General features: G+C 42.0%; 1 protein-coding gene across 1 annotated transcript in view; it reads right to left on the reverse strand.

The window, feature by feature from the left end:
• The window catches only part of LOC117522184, a 44,581-nt gene that overhangs the window by 16,326 nt on the left and 7,121 nt on the right, over positions 1–21,134 (reverse strand). The window contains exon 3 of the mRNA XM_034183586.1: positions 4,692–4,922. Coding sequence (XP_034039477.1) covers positions 4,692–4,922 — 231 coding nt within the window. The remainder of the gene's footprint in view (positions 1–4,691; positions 4,923–21,134) is intronic.

A 21,134-nucleotide genomic window follows, 5' to 3' on the forward strand; every position in this document is an offset into this window, starting at 1 on the left:
ACTTTCCTTTTTGCTAAAGCTTATAGTTAGGGCTGGATCAGGTGACCCTGAACCATCCCTTAGTTATGCTGCTATAGACGTAGACTGCTGGGGGGTTCCCATGATGCACTGTTTCTTTCTCTTTTTGCTCTGTATGCACCACTCTGCATTAATCATTAGTGATCGATCTCTGCTCCCCTCCACAGCATGTCTTTTTCCTGGTTCTCTCCCTCAGCCCCAACCAGTCCCAGCAGAGACTGCCCCTCCCTGAGCCTGGTTCTGCTGAGGTTCTTCCTGTTAAAAGGGAGTTTTTCCTTCCCACTGTAGCCAAGTGCTTGCTCACAGGGGGTCGTTTTGACCGTTGGGGTTTTACATAATTATTGTATGGCCTTGCCTTACAATATAAAGCGCCTTGGGGCAACTGTTTGTTGTGATTTGGCGCTATATAAAAAAATTGATTGATTGATTGATTGATATTCTCGGTGGACGGTCTTCTTTGGCCACCCACAGGCTTCATCATTGGTATATTGTCATATACAAAGTGATTTTAGGTTTGCTTCCATTTTACCTGTGTCCGCACATAGCCAAGGAGTACTGGACAATATTCCTTGCGCTCTCACAACCTTTACTTACTTTCAGTTTCAAATGTTCGTACTGAGCTTTGGGGAAAAGGCATCTGCCCCCACTGCATGGAACAATCTGCAAGTTACAACTTGACTGCCTAGTTTCTCTGACTGAGTTTAAATCTAAACTTAACCTTCTGGAGTCGAATGACACGCCCTCGCGTAAAAAGTCACATGACCTAATTAAGCAGGTGTAACAATCTGCTGCACTCTGAGGCTCCCTTTAAATGTGTGTTGAACATGGACACTTCAACCTTTATAGCACTTTTTAAATTTTGTTAATAAGCCTATTATAACTTGACTTATGAGTCGCCATACAGTACATTTTCATGAATAATATTGTCTTTTTTCATTGCGCGTTTATGTACACACACGCAGCCAGAAGGATCATTTCCTTCTCTACTGCAGCATCGACAGCGGTGGGAAGAAATATGTCTCCTTCTTCCTCATTGGTTGGCTGGCTCGGGAATTTTCCACTATTCAGATGTCACTAACCCCACATGTGTTTGATCACAGCCCACCCACCCCACGTGGGTCCATTTGTGTGGTCGCTTTCTCTTTATTGCACTTTATTAAAGTGTGTGTGGTCAGTGTTTTGTTGTTGTTTTTTTGTAAAAATGAGGTCTTTTATGAATGTAGAGCAAGCACTTCAGTTATTTTTTAAACTGGAGAAAGACTGAGTGTGCAGCACATTGTCAGAGTATGAAACAGATGGTAAGGATTCTGGTGCCAACACCAATAAAATTACTGCAAAAAACAACGCATTAGGGAAAAAATACAACTAAACAGACATTGAATTGGAAGATCTGTAGAAATTTTTTGGACTTCTGATATACATGTCGTTGGTGTCACTGCCAAGTCTTCAGGACTACTGGAAACAAAATAATATTTTGTCTGTGCCCTTTCAAGCTAAAGTAATGCCCAGAGACAGATTTAGATTGATATCCTAGAACATCCACCTAACTGATCCAGATCAGGATGTAAAAAATGATAGAAAAAAGGGAACAGCAAGTCATGACAAACTGTTTGGAGTCAGGCCTCTTTATGATGACGTCCTCAGTGCCTGCCAGGCTTATTACCACCCGAGCAGGGAGCTGGCAGTGGATGAAAGGATGGTGGCGATGAAGGCAAAAATTGAAATGACTCAATATTTGAAGGACAAGCCAACAAAATGGGACATGAAACTTTTTGTGTTGGCTGTTTCAAGTAATGGCTACACAGTCAATACATACATATTCTATTTCTACCTCATTTCTTATGTCTTGTACTGTTACAAATGTTATTATTATTGCTTATCCTTAGACACACTGTTTGATGAACATTTTCCTCTACTTGCACCCACCTTGTGTGTTGTCTTAAGAGCTGACATAACATGTGAATTTCTCCTCTGTGAGATCAATAAAGTTTATCTATCTATCTATCAAGTTCACATTTACACTGGCAAGACTGTGACCACAAGTGAGCACGGGCTGTCGTACGATGTGGTCATGAACCTGACCAGGCCATCCTCACTCGGTACATTTACATGGACAATTTTTACACGAGTCCCAAACTGTTCATGGACCTGGCTAACATGAAGTTTGGGCATGTGGCACATACAGGGACAACAGACGAGGATGCCCCAAAAGGAGGGCAAATGCTCTCACAAAAAATCTGAAAGAGGATCTATAAGATAGATGAGAGGGGCCTCTGGTGTTTGTAAAGTGGATGGACACATGGGAGGTATCTGTGTGCTCCACCATCCATCATGCGTTTTCGGGTGAGACAGTACAGAGAAGGGTGAAGGGTGGACGCTGGACGGTGAAAGTAATTCCCTGTCCTACCCCACTGTTGGCTTATAGTAAAAACATGGGTGGAGTCGACTTGTCTGACCAGCTCATCCAGTACTACTCCACCCATCAGAAAACTGCACGCTGGTACAGGACAGTGTTGCTGCACTTCCTTGACATTGCAACCATAAATGCATTCATCTTGCATCATGAGATCAGCAGGGTCAAGCAAGTGCAGCCCAGACACACAAGGACTTTATGGTGGAGCTGGTGTGTCAAATGTGTGGCACAGACAAGACAGGTGTCCCACAGAACAGGAGCCAGAACCACGTTCCTGTGCCAATTGTGACAGGCACAGATCCTCACCAAAAAGCCACAAAAGGCAGATTGAGGTGCCAACGGTGCCTTCAGGTGGATAACAAGAGTGACACACCGTGGAAGTGTCAGGCCTGTGATGTGCCCCTCTGTGTTGTGTTGGACAGGAATTGTTTGTTTTTTTTGAGTGGCACAAATAATTTGTGTTGCATGTGATTTTGATATCTGATTGTTTTGTAAATGGCTTAGCATTAGCATTTCCTGCACTATATGTTTCTGAAATGTACGATTTATATTTACATTCTAAATCTTGTGATATTTGACTGTTTTGTAAATAATGTACAAAAATGCCTGAAGCATTTCCTGCATTTATGTAAATAGTTGTATTTAACTTTGTTTTTGTTGCTACATTTGTACGTTTTTGAAATTTACAATTTATATTTAGATTTTAAGTTATAAAAACCACAAGTTTGTGGTTTTCACAGTCTAAAAAAAACTTTCTTCTACTTGGATTTTATGTTTTTGTGTGATTTTAGGTTCACTGTGTTAATACAGGAGGTCAGAATAAATGAGAAACTGTAAAGTCACACAAGTGAAGTTGTGCTGAAAAAAAAAATGACACCAAACAAGGGCAGGTAAACATTTTTTAAAGGTAAATTATAAAGGAAAAACCAGAAGTAGTCAAAAATGGCCAATTATACCCTGGACTCCAGAGGGTTAAAGACTTACAGGCCGCTTGCTTAAGCTGTCAATGCTTTTAATTCGGCACAATGAACCAGGCTGACACGCAAAACAGCGCACGCACACTGATGCTAAAAAGGTGAGGCAATTTACACACACGTTTATTGACAAATACTGAACACAAGAAGCCTGTTAAGAAGCTCTGCAGCTCATCATCAAGCAAAACAAAAAACATTAATAATAATTTTAAAAAACATATCTGAATGGGCACATGCCCAAATTGTCTGCGCTGGTTTTCATTTGGAACAATTACACGGATAAATTATTTAACCACACAGCCCCCCCCCCCCCCCCAATCATGCCAAATGATTTGAACATTGATGGAATTAAAATGTTTCCTATTAACAGAAACAAACACATCATGTGTGCAGTTAACAGCTCTGATTACATTTGGGAAACCGGCTCTCGCTGAGCTGTAACGTTGGAATGTACATGGATGAGATTCGGATGACTGCGTCCCATGCAGCTAGTCTTGACACAGCTGGTGTGATCGGCACAAGGTTGACTGGCACACTCCTGACCAATCAGCCATCTCACACTGGAATGCCCATGATTCCAGGATGCCCAGCGTGGTCAGCACCTGTGTGCACACAGACAACCCCTGGCTTGTTGCTGTATTGCGCTATGGACCGAATGCAGTTCTGTGAGCAACTCCAGCAACAGTGGCCTTGGTAATTGAAATTGGTTTATGAGCCAATTATTGTCATTTGGAAGTAAATCCTCGTGTTCCCTGAATACACGCTCACGTCAGATTGCACCATTTGATATATCCTCTAACAACACTAACACAGCCACTGTTAGTGCCATTTTACGCATCACTTTGCACGTGCTTTTATATCCATCCATATAATTGCAAACACACGGGTGTGTTAAAATTTCATCAGTGTGTCTCTGATGTGCACATCATTCTGATGACTTCTTGTTTTCACACTATTAATGGTTCCCTGCATCACCTCTATGTGTCCACAGTGGAACATTATCTGTAGAAACGTGCGTATGCCAGCCAGGATTTTTGCGTGAAGCACTGCACATTTCCATGGTCATTTCACTTTTGATACATTTGCACGTGGGCGTGGAGACGGGTGTACGCCAGGTTTTCATGCGTAAGCACGCTTTGTACATGAGGCCCCTGGATACTGACGCAATGCACTATGGGGCAATTTTTTTCTGCATGCAGCAGGAGGAATGCCTTTTCCATTTTCAGAGTAATTAAATTCTATTCTAGCAAATATTTTCTGACAACAGAGTTTTGATCAATTCCCACCTGAGTTTTGAAGAACCTGTGATGACTGTGGTATTTCATCATCATTTTCAGTCTTCACAGGGACAAAATGTAACTTGGTCTTCTCAGTCTCCAGCCGGTGAAGCTGCTGTCCCTCGTTACTTGTCCAGACTTCCTCTTGTTCCTGTTTAATGTCCTTCTGGTCAACACTCAGATTCAACTCCTGCTGTTCAGGGAGTATTTCTTCTTTAATCACCAACTGCTGCAACATGTCTGCAAAGAAGCAAATAATATGAACAACAACATATGTCACAGTGAAGACAAATCAGCAGCACTGTCACCATGAAGTTACTGCACTGATGGAACTGATACATCAAGCCTCCTTGGTTTAGATTTTTTTTTTTTTTCACATTTTTGATCTGGACCCAGATGATGTTTTCACACAACTCATAAGTTCAGTCCAGTTGAAGAAATGCTTGACGATACTTGTCGTACTCTGATAAGAGGGGTGATTCAGATTTTGAGCCTGACCCAGAAACACTTGGGTGTGGTTCTCCATCTCCTGAAAAACCAACATTTCTCAACATTGCATGTTCTGGAGTTATGGGGTAAAAACAGCAAAAATGGTGACAAAGGTCAGTTTCAGTTTGTTCAGGGGTCAAAAGTTAAAGTTGCTCCAGTTTCAGTAAAGACTGAAATAAATTATTGTGTGGGTTAATAGAGTTTTAAAATGGAACAGTTTGCACCGTGTGTCATGCTTAGTTATCACATTACAGGGTAACATACGTCACAAGTCACTGAATCCAATGGACGTCGACCTTGTTTGACCTTTACTTCGGAGACCAAACATTCAACACAGTCAAAACTATTTAATTTATTAATCCTTTTGTTTCAACCAATAACTTGCATAATTGTTTAATGAAATTGGAGCAACTTTAACTTTTGACCCCTGTACAAACTGAAACTGACCTTTGGCACCATTTTTGCTGTTTTTACCCCAGAACATTCAGTCATAGATAGCCCAAACTATACCTTTTTGGAAGCATTATGATCAGACAAATAATGTGGTGTTGTTTTCAACATGATTGAAGCATTTTTACATTTTGACCTCTATGTAATTCTTCACTGACCCCTTGCTGCCTACACCTACCACCCTGGGATGGTTATCATACATTTTTGTGTAGGCCATGATACACTGAGGCTGGATGCTAAGTGTTGTTTATTCTCCTTAAGTGGTACCGAAAACTTGCTTGGCTCATGGACTAAACTTAACAAACAAACCTTTGATTTTGCAAATGCCTTTTTTTTAACGCATATATTATCTAACATCATACACAGTAAAACTTGACTAAACCGTCATTGTATAAACCGGACACTCGCACTCACCGGACAAAAGCAAAAGTCCCAATACTTCTGTATTGTTTTCCATGTAATAAACACCATATATAATGGATTTTGTATAACGGCTTTTCACTCACAGTGGACAAAGCGTCCCGCCCCATCATAATGTATTTCCATTAAAAAATCCTTACATGTACCAGAAAGATCAGTCTGAATGCGCCCAGTAAAGAGGTACAAAATGAAGTTCAGCACTGACACTCCCTGAGTTGAGGAAAGTTGGCACCATATTTTCCTACCTGGCGGACTTGGTTAAGCCCTACGTACCTGCGAGGCCCTTGTGTTCGCAGGGCACAGGGCTTTTGTGTGTTCCGAGGATGAACAAAAAGTCTGTGGGGTATAGAGCCTTCTCCTACCGTGGTCCGGCTCTTTGGAACGATCTACCTGCTGTTATTCGGCAGTCTGACACGGTGGAGATTTTTAAATCAAGACTGAAGACCCACTTTTTTAGACAGTCTTATCATTAATTTTTTAATCTGTTTGTGTTTGCTTTGTAATTTCTTTTTATTCTACTGTGTTTTATATTTTTACTGTGCTTTTCTTGCTTTAAATTTTGATTTTAGAATAATTTGTGTTGTTGTATATTATGTGAAGCGCCTTGGGGCGACTGTCGTGAGTTGGCGCTATATAAATTAATAATAAATAATAATAATAATAATAATATTTGAGAGTAAAAGCTTTTTTTTCACACCGTGCTCAGACACGGGACCTAATGAAGCATGGCATCATTTAAGGCTGGTGACGCTGTTTGTTGCCTGAACTGTAATATTTACACATGTCCCTGGATGTGACAAACAAAACCGCTTTATGGCCCAGTCACACGGCACTTAACGAAGGGCAACGCAGCCCTGACGAAACAAGAAATCTGGACATTTGCTGACTTTCGTTGGCATTGTTTAACCTTCACTCAGCTTCATTCCTGCAGCGATCGCTTTGTCAGGATTTTTAAACTGTCAAAAAATTTGAACGAAGGGCAACGAAAACCTCAATTTCGTCCGTGTTTCGTTTTGCTGTCATTCTTGATAGTTTTTTTATTGTTTGCTTAGTTTTTCAATTTCAATTTATCTTCATTTATATAGCGCCAAATCACAACAGAGTTGCCTCAAAGCACTTCACACAGGTAAGGTCTAACCTTACCAACCCCCAGAGCAACAGTGGTAAGGAAAAACTCCCTCTGAGGAAGAAACCTCAAGCACACCAGACTCAAAGGGGTGACCCTCTGCTTGGGCCATGATACAAACATAAATTACAGAACAATTCACAGACGAATACACACGAAATGCTGTTGGCGCACAGGACAGGAGGATCACCAACACGAAAACAACTCCCATCTCTGGATGGAGCTGCACCTTAAACAGAGAGAAAAAACAGAATCAGGCATCAGAAAGACAAAAAATACTGTATAATTTGCCAGCATTAAACAACAAGAAAAACAGAGAAATACTAAGGTGATTGCCGGCCACTAGCCCTAAACTTCACTAAAAGACCCAGAATTTAGGTAAAGTTGAGGCCGCGGCCCGCTCCAATTACTAATAAATGAATTAAAAGAGTAAAAAACGTAAAACAAAACTGTACCAGTATGCTAGCCATATGAAAAGGAAAATAAGTGTGTCTTAAGTCTGGACTTGAAAGTCTCCACAGAATCTGACTGTTTTATTGATGCAGGGAGATCATTCCACAGAACAGGGGCACGATAAGAGAAAGCTCTGTGACCCACAGACTTCTTATTCGCCTTAGGGACACAAAGTAGTCCTGCACCATGAGAACGTAAAGCCCGGGCCGGTACATAAGGTTTAATTAGGTCAATCAATCAATCAATTTTTTTTTTATATAGCGCCAAATCACAACAAACAGTTGCCCCAAGGCGCTTTATATTGTAAGGCAAGGCCATACAATAATGATGTAAAACCCCAACGGTCAAACGACCCCCTGTGAGCAAGCACTTGGCTACAGTGGGAAGGAAAAACTCCCTTTTAACAGGAAGAAACCTCCAGCAGAACCAGGCTCAGGGAGGGGCAGTCTTCTGCTGGGACTGGTTGGGGCTGAGGGAGAGAACCAGGAAAAAGACATGCTGTGGAGGGGAGCAGAGATCGATCACTAATGATTAAATGCAGAGTGGTGCATACAGAGCAAAAAGAGAAAGAAACAGTGCATCATGGGAACCCCCCAGCAGTCTACGTCTATAGCAGCATAACTAAGGGATGGTTCAGGGTCACCTGATCCAGCCCTAACTATAAGCTTTAGCAAAAAGGAAAGTTTTAAGCCTAATCTTAAAAGCAGAGAGGGTGTCTGTCTCCCTGATCTGAATTGGGAGCTGGTTCCACAGGAGAGGAGCCTGAAAGCTGAAGGCTCTGCCTCCCATTCTACTCTTACAAACCCTAGGAACTACAAGTAAGCCTGCAGTCTGAGAGCGAAGCGCTCTATTGGGGTGATATGGTACTACGAGGTCCCTAAGATAAGATGGGACCTGATTATTCAAAACCTTATAAGTAAGAAGAAGAATTTTAAATTCTATTCTAGAATTAACAGGAAGCCAATGAAGAGAGGCCAATATGGGTGAGATATGCTCTCTCCTTCTAGTCCCCGTCAGCACTCTAGCTGCAGCATTTTGAATTAACTGAAGGCTTTTTAGGGAACTTTTAGGACAACCTGATAATAATGAATTACAATAGTCCAGCCTAGAGGAAATAAATGCATGAATTAGTTTTCAGCATCACTCTGAGACAAGACCTTTCTGATTTTAGAGATATTGCGTAAATGCAAAAAAGCAGTCCTACATATTTGTTTAATATGCGCTTTGAATGACATATCCTGATCAAAAATGACTCCAAGATTTCTCACAGTATTACTAGAGGTCAGGGTAATGCCATCCAGAGTAAGGATCTGGTTAGACACCATGTTTCTAAGATTTGTGGGCCAAGAACAATAACTTCAGTTTTATCTGAGTTTAAAAGCAGGAAATTAGAGGTCATCCATGTCTTTATGTCTGTAAGACAATCCTGCAGTTTAGCTAATTGGTGTGTGTCCTCTGGCTTCATGGATAGATAAAGCTGGGTATCATCTGCGTAACAATGAAATTTAAGCAATACCGTCTAATAATACTGCCTAAGGGAAGCATATATAAAGTGAATAAAATTGGTCCTAGCACAGAACCTTGTGGAACTCCATAATTAACTTTAGTCTGTGAAGAAGATTCCCCATTTACATGAACAAATTGTAATCTATTAGACAAATATGATTCAAACCACCGCAGCGCAGTGCCTTTAATACCTATGGCATGCTCTAATCTCTGTAATAAAATTTTATGGTCAACAGTATCAAAAGCAGCACTGAGGTCTAACAGAACAAGCACAGAGATGAGTCCACTGTCCGAGGCCATAAGAAGATCATTTGTAACCTTCACTAATGCTGTTTCTGTACTATGATGAATTCTAAAACCTGACTGAAACTCTTCAAATAGACCATTCCTCTGCAGATGATCAGTTAGCTGTTTTACAACTACCCTTTCAAGAATTTTTGAGAGAAAAGGAAGGTTGGAGATTGGCCTATAATTAGCTAAGATAGCTGGGTCAAGTGATGGCTTTTTAAGTAATGGTTTAATTACTGCCACCTTAAAAGCCTGTGGTACATAGCCAACTAACAAAGATAGATTGATCATATTTAAGATCGAAGCATTAAATAATGGTAGGGCTTCCTTGAGCAGCCTGGTAGGAATGGGGTCTAATAAACATGTTGATGGTTTGGATGAAGTAACTAATGAAAATAACTCAGACAGAACAATCGGAGAGAAAGAGTCTAACCAAATACCGGCATCACTGAAAGCAGCCAAAGATAACGATACGTCTTTGGGATGGTTATGAGTAATTTTTTCTCTAATAGTTAAAATTTTGTTAGCAAAGAAGTCATGAACTCATTACTAGTTAAAGATAATGGAATACTCAGCTCAATAGAGCTCTGACTCTTTGTCAGCCTGGCTACAGTGCTGAAAAGAAACCTGGGGTTGTTCTTATTTTCTTCAATTAGTGATGAGTAGAAAGATGTCCCTAGCTTTACGGAGGGCTTTTTTATAGAGCAACAGACTCTTTTTCCAGGCTAAGTGAAGATCTTCTAAATTAGTGAGACGCCATTTCCTCTCCAACTTACGGGTTATCTGCTTTAAGCTACGAGTTTGAGAGTTATACCATGGAGTCAGACACTTCTGATTTAAAGCTCTCTTTTTCAGAGGAGCTACAGCATCCAAGTTGTCTTCAATGAGGATGTAAAACTATTGACGAGATACTCTATCTCCCTTACAGAGTTTAGGTAGCTACTCTGCACTGTGTTGTTATATGGCATTAGAGAACATAAAGAAGGAATCATATCCTTAAACCTAGTTACAGCGCTTTCTGAAAGACTTCTAGTGTAATGAAACTTATTCCCTACTGCTGGGTAGTCCATCAGAGTAAATGTAAATGTTATTAAAAAATGATCAGACAGAAGGGAGTTTTCAGGGAATACTGTTAAGTCTTCTATTTCCATACCATAAGTCAGAACAAGATCTAAGATATGATTAAAGTGGTGGGTGGACTCATTTACTTTTTGAGCAAAGCCAATAGAGTCTAATAATAGATTAAATGCAGTGTTGAGGCTGTCATTCTCAGCATCTGTGTGGATGTTAAAATCGCCCACTATAATTATCTTATCTGAGCTAAGCACTAAGTCAGACAAAAGGTCTGAAAATTCACAGAGAAACTCACAGTAACGACCAGGTGGACGATAGATAATAACAAATAAAACTGGTTTTGGGACTTCCAATTTGGATGGACAAGACTAAGAGACAAGCTTTCAAATGAATTAAAGCTCTGTCTGGGTTTTTGATTAATTAATAAGCTGGAATGGAAGATTGCTGCTAATCCACCGCCCCGGCCCGTGCTACGAGCATTCTGACAGTTAGTGTGACTCGGGGGTGTTGACTCATTTAAACTAACATATTCATCCTGCTGTAACCAGGTTTCTGTTAGGCAGAATAAATCAATATGTTGATCAATTATTATATCATTTACCAACAGGGACTTAGAAGAGAGAGACCTAATGTTTAATAGACCACATTTAACTGTTTTAGTCTGTGGTGCAGTAGAAGGTGCTATATTATTTTTTCTTTTTGAATTTTTATGCTTAAATAGATTTTTGCTGGTTATTGGTAGTCTGGGAGCAGGCACCGTCTCTACGGGGATGGGGTAATGAGGGGATGGCAGGGGGAGAGAAGCTGCAGAGAGGTATGTAAGACTACAACTCTGCTTCCTGGTCCCAACCCTGGATAGTCACGGTTTGGAGGATTTAAGAAAATTAGCCAGATTTCTAGAAATGAGAGCTGCTCCATCCAAAGTGGGATGGATGCCGTCTCTCCTAACAAGACCAGGTTTTCCCCAGAAGCTTTGCCAATTATCTATGAAGCCCACCTCATTTTTTGGACACCACTCAGACAGCCAGCAATTCAAGGAGAACATGCGGCTAAACATGTCACTAGGTAGGGAGGTGCCAGTCCATGAATAATTTTATAGGTTAGTAGCAGAACCTTAAAATCTGATCTCACTGGGACAGGAAGCCAGTGAAAAGACGCCAAAATGGGTGTAATGTGATCGAACTTTCTGCTTTGTGTCAAAAGTCTGGCTGCAGCATTTTGAACCAATTGGAGACCCCTAATGCTAGACTGCAGTAAACCAGAAAATAGAACATTGCAGTAGTCCAATCTAGAAAAGATAAATGCATGGATCAGGGTCTCAGCATCAGCCATAGACAGGATGGGACGAATCTTCGCTATATTTCTCAGGTGGAAGAAAGCAGTCCTAGTAATATTTCTAATGTGGAGGCCAAAGGACAACAAATGATCAAAAACTACCCCAAGGTTCCTCACTTTGTCAGTGTGATGTATGACACATGAGCCGAGGCTGAGTGTTAACTGGTCAAATTGATGCTGATGTCTCACTGGACCAAGAACCATCATTTCAGTCTTATCAGAGTTTAAAAGTAGTAAGTTTCTAGACATCCAACTTCTCACTGCTGCAAGGCAATCTTCTAAGGATTTTATGTGAATGAGAATACCAGCAGTTATCGGCATGTATTAGTGAGTATCATCAGCATAGCAGTGAAAGGTAATCCCAAAACCCGCAATATGTGCCCAAGGGGTGCTATATAAAGGGAGAAAAGCAGGGGGCCTAAGACAGACCCCTGTGGAACCCCACATTTCATGTCACTAAGATTAGAGGTAGTGTTACTGTACAAAACAGTGAGAACGACTGGTCAAGTATGACATCAGCCATGCAAGGGCACTCCCAGTAATCCTAAAATGATTTTCCAGCCTATCAAGTAGAACATGATGATCCACTGTATCAAATGCAGCACTGAGATCTAACAGCAACAAAACCATAGTACTGTCCGAATCCATTGTAAACAGAAGATCATTCACCACTTTAGTGAGAGCCGTCTCTGTGGAATGATATTTTCTAAAAGCAGACTGCAGTGGCTCAAAGAGATTATTCTCAGTAAGATAGTCTACGAGCTGCTGTGACACCACTTTTTCCAGAATTTTAGAGAAAAATGACAGATTTGATATCGGCCGATAGTTTGTCAATACACTAGGGTCAAGATTAGGTTTCTTAAGTAATGGTTTAATCATTGTAGATTTGAAACATTTAGGAACAGTACCAGAAGTTAAAGAAAGATTAAAAATTTCCAGCACAGTCAGCCCAAGAGTGGGCCACAGGTCCTTCAACAGTTTTGTTGGTATAAATCAAATCAATTTTATTTATATAGCGCCAAATCACAACAAACAGTTGCCCCAAGGCACTTTATATCGTAAGGCAAGGCCACACAATAATTACGGAAAAACCCCAACGGTCAAAACGACCCCCTGTGAGCAAGCACTTGGCGACAGTGGGAAGGAAAAACTCCCTTTTAACAGGAAGAAACCTCCAGCAGAACCAGGCTCAGGGAGGGGCAGTCTTCTGCTGGGACTGGTTGGGGCTGAGGGAGAGAACCAGGAAAAAGACATGCTGTGGAGGGGAGCAGAGATCGATCACTAATGATTAAATGCAGAGTGGTGCATACAGAGCAAAAAGAGAAAGACACACTCAGTGCATCATGGGAACCCCCCAGCAGTCTAAGTCTATAGCAGCATAACTAAGGGATGGTTCAGGGTCACCTGATCCAGCCCTAACTATAAGCTTTAGCAAAAAGGAAAGTTTTAAGCCTAATCTTAAAAGTAGAGAGGGTGCCTGTCTCCCTGATCTGAATTGGGAGCTGGTTCCACAGGAGAGGAGCCTGAAAGCTGAAGGCTCTGCCTCCCATTCTACTCTTACAAACCCTAGGAACTACAAGTAAGCCTGCAGTCTGAGAGCGAAGTGCTCTATTGGGGTGATATGGTACTATGAGGTCCCTAAGATAAGATGGGACCTGATTATTCAAAACCTTATAAGAAGAAGAATTAACAGGAAGCCAATGAAGAGAGGCCAATATGGGTAAAATATGCTCTCTCCTTCTAGTCCCTGTCAGTACTCTAGCTGCAGCATTTTGAATTAATTGAAGGCTTTTCAGGGAACTTTTAGGACAACCTGCTAATAATGAATTACAATATTCCAGCCTAGAGGAAATAAATGCATGAATTAGTTTTTCAGCATCACTCTGAGACAAGACCTTTCTAATTTTAGAGATATTGCGCAAATGCAAACAAAGCAGTCCTACATATTTGTTTAATATGCGCATTGAATGACATATCCTGATCAAAAATGACTCCAAGATTTCTCACAGTATTACTAGAGGTCAGGGTAATGCCATCCAGAGTAAGGATCTTGTTAGACACCATGTTTCTAAGATTTGTGGGGCCAAGTACAATAACTTCAGTTTTATCTGAGTTTAAAAGCAGGAAATTAGAGGTCATCCATGTCTTTATGTCTGTAAGACAATCCTGCAGTTTAGCTAATTGGTGTGTGTCCTCTGGCTTCATGGATAGATAAAGCTGGGTATCATCTGCGTAACAATGAAAATTTAAGCAATGCCGTCTAATAATACTGCTTAAGGGAAACATGCATAAAGTGAATAAATTGGTCCTAGCACAGAACCTTGTGGAACTCCATAATTAACCTTAGTCTGTGAAGAAGATTCCCCATTTACATGAACAAATTGTAATCTATTAGATAAATATGATTCAAACCACCGTAGCGCAGTGCCTTTAATACCTATGGCATGCTCTAATCTCTGTAATAAAATTTTATGGTCAACAGTATCAAAAGCAGCACTGAGGTTTAACAGAACAAGCACAGAGATGAGTCCACTGTCTGAGGCCATAAGAAGATCATTTGTAACCTTCACTAATGCTGTTTCTGTACTATGATGAATTCTAAAACCTGACTGAAACTCTTCAAACAGACCAAATAAGTATAGGATCAAATAAGCAGGTTGTGTTTTTTGTTGACATTATGAGTTTTGTCAGCATGCCTAGTGAGATACTATTAAATTCTGTAAATCTAGGTAATACCTCAGTAGTGGCGCCCACATCAATAGCAGGGTGTAGTGGCTGGGTTAAGGCATGCTGGATATGTGTAACCTAATGTCTTCTATTTTCTTCCTAAAGTAATCCAGGAAATCTTGTGCTGTAAAAGGAGAGCGAACTACAGGTGGTTGTCTATGCATAAGTGTTGCCACCGTGTCGAACAAGAACTCTGAGTTATGCTTGTTTTTGTTGATCAAATCAGAGTAGTAGGTCCGCTTTGTAGCCAATAATGCATGCTTATAGTCTAAGATAGCATCACACCACGCAAGGTGAAATACTTCTAATTTTGAACGACGCCATTTCCGTTCTAGACCTCTTGCTTTATGCTTGAGGTCACGCAGATAATCACTGAATCAAGGTGATTTGGGGGAGTGCGGTTTTAACACAGGTGGTGCAATCATGTCGAGTGTAGTTTTGAGCACTGAGTTTAAACTATCCACAAGTCTGTCTACTAACTGGGTATTTGTCAAATGTGAACCTAAGACATCAGGCAGTCTAGCTTCGGGTTCAGTCTTAGTTGAGGAGTTGATGCATCGCTGCAGTGATATATAAGGTTGTTGTTCCACTAAACAAGGCAGCGAAACTGTAAACTTAATAAGTGAGTGATCAGACACCACTGATGTAAGAGGCATGATGTCAATACTCGCCACAGCAATACTACGTGCGAGAACCAGATCCAGGGTATTTCCACTAATGTCCGTCGAATCCCGAATGCATTGCCGAAATCCTAATGCATCCACAATTTCCATAAATGATTTGCAGAGGAGATCAGTAGGCTTATTTATATTAATGTTAAAGTCACCAATGATCACAATGTTATCTACACTAGTTGACAAGTTAGAGATGAACGCATCAAATTCATCTAAGAATTCAGAATATGGGCCAGGAGGCCTATATACAGTGACAAAGTAATATGACTGATTTTTATTCTTCTGACCTTGGCAATGTGCAATATCCTGAGCAGAGCGGAGAATCAGATGCTCAAACGAGTGATATTTGTAACCCCCAACAGCTAATAAGCTAAACCTAGATTTAGAAATAAGAGCAACACCCCCGCCTTGCTTCGCATCACGAGGGACATGACTAAATGTATATGCTGTAGGTTTAAGCCAGGTTTCACATAGACCAATCATATCTAAGTGATGATCAATAATTAGATCATTGATCAACAATGATTTTGAGGACAGTGATCTTACGTTAATGAGACCCAGTCTAAGGACCTCAGTGGGGTTGACAGTTGAACTGTTTGGGTTTAGGGGTGGTTCCAGAGTAGCATATATAAGATGCCTCGAAGTAGGTTTAGGTTTGACACATTCCACGCGCGTTGTAGGTAGCAGACACGAAATCTTTGCTATTGCTGGAACCACTGGGCCATCCTCAATTTCAACATCATCCAATATAGTAATGGGTATTAAGTTTGGAAAACATATCCGTCTATGATTTTTATGGACACGACTATGGAAGCAGGCCACAGTCTCAACTTGTTGAAATTCCCTCCTTGGCAAATAAACTGCACTATCACCATAGTGGATTTTCTGCACTAAATTCCCCACTAAGCTAATGGATTCCACATCCACATTTGTCATAAGCCTTGCAGGGTTTCTAATCACCTGCTCCGTGGCCTGCTGTAGATTCCTAATGTTACCCTCCCTGTAGAGCTCTATCTATGTTCGCAGACAAGATGGTGGCGCCTTCCCCAGTAGGGTGGGGGCATCAGCAAGCCACGGCGGCCTCAGAACGAGGGCCAGTTATCAATAAAGCTAAAGCCTTGCTGTCTACAAAACTGCGCCAGCCACCTGTTTAACAATGTCAGCCTGCTAAACGCCTCATCAGTATCCCGGGACGGGAGGGGACCAGAGACTATTAATCGATGCCGACACATCTTTCTGGCAAGGTCACAAGTCCTCTCCATGTCCATTTTTGTGACCTCTGAGTGCTTCATCCTGATATCATTAGTGCCTGTTATGTGTCGACGCGGGTTGAGGAGTGGACCTGCGTCTGACGGAACCCAGCGCTAAAATAACCAGAAAGCAGTTCCAATAACAAAAACAATTTATTTATTCACCCTCTGGTGCATAATAAAGTGTAGAAACTAAAACAGCGTCATTCTGGTGGAGTGAAGGCTGGCACGCTCTCCAGCGCCCAAAAGGATCGAAGCCCGGCGCTTCTGGACTCACTGTTACCGCCAAACACCCCCCAGGTGGACACGACAAACCGACTCTCTGCGAAGGATAGAAGAGGTGAGGTAAGTCAGCAGTTACAACTAATATCCTTCAAAAGACACACACTATCAGCAACACATTCAGGTCTGTATTTTAAGCTTTATGCAAATGAGCAGCTTCTCACAACAGGTGGAGGATCACTTGTCCGCACGCCACAGCAGTGAGAAGCAAGCTGCACAATTCTCATCACAATTCAAATATACTGCGTAACAAAATACCAAGTTACTATCAATGAGTAGTCAAACAATTAATCACCTCTGATGTGTGCTGACAGCATGTGTCCCTCACCCTTCCTGCTTCACAGGCTCGATGTGTCAAACCCAGGCGCGGTCCTCAGCGTCTCACAAACGAACATCACAAGGTCGAGTTCCCGGCAATTCTGCTTGAATCACACATTGCTTAAATGCAGAATGCCATCTAATTATCTGCTTCAGCTGAAAGTCTTTAAGGTTGCATGTGAGCACCATCCACAGGTGCTGCACATGATGTTAATGAGGGTGAAGGACTCTTCAGCCAGCACCTTCTCCACACACAAATCAGTTTTCATACCACCTGGAGAGCAAAGAAAAGAAAACACCACCAAAATGTCCAGCCACACCCCCCAACACACAACAGTGCCAATGTGAATAACTATGTGACTATATCTCATGTCATGTTCCTTCATCTATCTTCCCTTCTGCAGCGTCAGCACCCTAAGATGAGATGCAATATCGGGAGCTCTGGCCCCAGGAATACATTTAACATCAGCCGGCGTCTGTAAACTGACTTTGTGGGTGATAGAATCCCCTATCACTAAAGTCCGGTGTTTCGGCCTGGAGACAGGAGTGGAAGTCACTTGTGGGCTCAGAGAATTCACATCCGGCAAATCCAAGGGGGAGAACCGATTCACATTTCGCACTGGCGAGTGTGATCGGGGTGCCACAACCGGGCACCAAACCCTACGGGGCATCCTCCGCCTAGCCACAGTCCGAAAGCCGTCCTCCACAGCCGGCGTTTCTAAGCTGATGCTAATGGGCTCACTAGCTGGCCCAACACTAACTTCATCTGGAGTGCCCGTAACATCTAACGCCACTGAGCTAAGAAGCTGCTCTAATTTACAGACACGGCTCTCTAAGAGAGCCATCCTATCTTCCAACATCACGCAGGATTTACGGAGGTGTAAAGTAGAATTAGTAGTGTACTTTGAGCACTAAGAAATTCAAGAATGTAGCCAAGCAAACACGAGCTAACCAATAATGGATAAGCTAACCACTCCTAAGGCTCACACAGATGCAAATAAATGAATTAAAATTCACAACAGTTACACTGAAAAACTAACAGAAGTATTAAACATGTAAAAAAGCATCAGCTATAAAATATACTAAACAGTTAATTAACTAACAGGAGTGTAAAAAAATGAAATGAAAAAATGATGACGAGGGTCCGAAATAGCTAACGCAAGCTAACCGCTAGCGAAAATGCTAGCCGCTCCTAAGATTTTACACAGGAGTAAAATAATTACTTCAAATTCACAGCAATTCGACTGAAAAACGAACAGAAGTATTAAACGTGTAAAAAGAAACAGCTATAAAAAGTAACGATGGAGAGGGGAGGGGTCGACCTACCTAGCGAAAGCTAACCGCTAGCAAACGCTAACCACTAGCGAATGCTAGCTGCTAACGATTCACAACAGGACTGTTGTTAAATAACGTTTAGAGTAGATACAATTAATAACCAGAAGAGTGCTAAACAGAAATAAAAGAAGTGTATACAACCGTGTGAAGTTCAGAGTGGCGTCACAGCAACAAACAATCCGTTAGAAGCAAGTTGCCAGATCTGTGAAAATCAGTAAGCAGTTTTTGTAATGTAATTGTTTAGTTCAACAACGTTCGACCAGCTGAATGTTTTCACACAGTACAGAAGCAAGTTTGAGAGCGCTGCTGCTGCGTTCATGTACCGTCGGAAATTACAGGGCAAACTCAGCCTGCTTGATTGGATTTTTTATCTGGGTGGAGAGTCAGCTTCAATGGGCTCAGGCACCTTATATAGGGAAGAATTAATCTTTTGTGTGGATACAATTAATTATTTTGCCACAAGCAACTGTTGAATTTGAAACAAAAAAAGTTGTGTAATTTCCAACAGTACTTGAACGCAGTTGCAGCAGCTGCTGCATGCGGTTATTATTTTTTATTAAATATAACAATATGAGTATAGGAATGACAATCCAGCCCTTCTGTGCATGTGACAACAGGTAGATAATTCAAATGATTATATAAAGAGCTGTTCTGGAAGAAAGAATTCACGTTGTGGATCAGCTGCAGCTGGTGAAAATAACTACACAAATGGGGTGTCAATGCTCAGCGCTCACAGAGACTGATCACTTTACTGCTCTGATATATTCAATCATATCAAGATGCTGATTAGACACCATGATTAGTGCACAGGTGTGCCTTAGACTGTCCACAATAAAAGGCCATTCTGAAAGGTGCAGTTTTGTTTTACTGGGGGGGATACCAGTCAGTATCTGGTGTGACCACCATTTGCCTCATGCAGTGCAACACATCTCCTTCGCATAGAGTTGATCAGCTTGTCAATTGTGGCCTGTGGAATGTTGGTCCACTCCTCTTCAATGGCTGTGCGAAGTTGCTGGATATTGGCAGGAACTGGTACACGCTGTCGTATACGCCGGTCCAGAGCATCCCAAACATGCTCAATGGGTGACATGTCCGGTGAGTATGCCGGCCATGCAAGAACTGGGACATTTTCAGCTTCCAAGAATTGTGTACAGATCCTTGCAACATGGGGCCGTGCATTATCCTGCTGCAACATGAGGTGATGTTCTTGGATGTATGGCACAACAATGGGCCTCAGGATCTCGTCACGGTATCTCTGTGCATTCAAAATGCCATCAATAAAATGCACCTGTGTTCTTCATCCATAACAGACGCCTGCCCATACCATAACCCCACCGCCACCATGGGCCAATCGATCCACAATATTGACATCAGAAAACCGCTCACCCACACGACGCCACACACTCTGTCTGCCATATGCCCTGGACAGTGTGAACCGGGATTCATCCGTGAAGAGAACACCTCTCCAACATGCCAAACGCCAGCGAATGTGAGCATTTGCCCACTCAAGACGGTTACGACGACGAACTGGAGTCAGGTCGAGACCCCGATGAGGATGACAAGCATGCAGATGAGCTTCCCTGAGACGGTTTCTGACAGTTTGTGCAGAAATTCTTTGGTTATGCAAACCGATTGTTTCAGCAGCTGTCCGAGTGGCTGGTCTCAGACGATCTTGGAGGTGAACATGCTGGATGTGGAGGTCCTGGGCTGGTGTGGTTACATGTGGTCTGCGGTTGTGAGGCTGGTTGGATGTACTGCCAAATTCTCTGAAACGCCTTTGGAGACGGCTTATGGTAGAGAAATGAACATTCAATACACGAGCAACAGCTCCGGTTGACATTCCGGCTGTCAGCATGCCAATTGCACGCTCCCTCAAATCTTGCGACATCTGTGGCATTGTGCTGTGTGATAAAACTGCACCTTTCAGAGTGGCCTTTTATTGTGGGCAGTCTAAGGCACACCTGTGCACTAATCATGGTGTCTAATCAGCATCTTGATATGGCACACCTTTGAGGTGGGATGGATTATCTCAGCAAAGGAGAAGTGCTCACTATCACAGATTTCGACTGGTTTGTGAACAATATTTGAGGGAAATTGTGATATTGTGTATGTGGAAAAAGTTTTAGATCTTTGAGTTCATCTCATACAAAATGGGAGCAAAACCAAAAGTGTTGCGTTTATATTTTTGTTGAGTGTAATACAGTGATACAGCAGCACCACGGAACACCAGAGGTTTTTTTTTTTTATATTGGAGCAAGACATAGCGTCCAGCGTGTTGACAGACACTGTGGATTCTGATGATGAAGGAGATGATCCCTCTTTTGTTCTGGACGAGGAACCAGAGCAGGTGATCCACCAAAGTGCTCACAGATCTCCACAGCTTCTGTTTGCAGTTTCTCCAAGACTCAGGTGATTTGAGCTCCGTCCCAGCACCGAGTCCTGGAACTCAGAGATGGAGACACACACTGCTCCAGCTGTGGCTCCAGGCGCGTTTCATTTAAAGCGTTGAGATCATTGTTAGCTTTGGTTTTATTTAGTTCCTCTTTCATCCTTTTTGCACTCTTACCTCACAGGCTATTCGGTGATAAAGCTCTTTTGTCCACCTTTTCTCAGCGCATTGTGACTTTTTTTTTTTACTTTTTTCCCTTCGTTCACGAATCGCCGTGTGCCGTGTGACTGGGCCATTAAATGAGAGCCCTCTGCAGGGCTGCGAACCCGTGCACCT

The sequence above is a fragment of the Thalassophryne amazonica genome, chromosome 12 (assembly GCF_902500255.1).
Source record: "Thalassophryne amazonica chromosome 12, fThaAma1.1, whole genome shotgun sequence".
NCBI lineage: Eukaryota > Metazoa > Chordata > Actinopteri > Batrachoidiformes > Batrachoididae > Thalassophryne > Thalassophryne amazonica.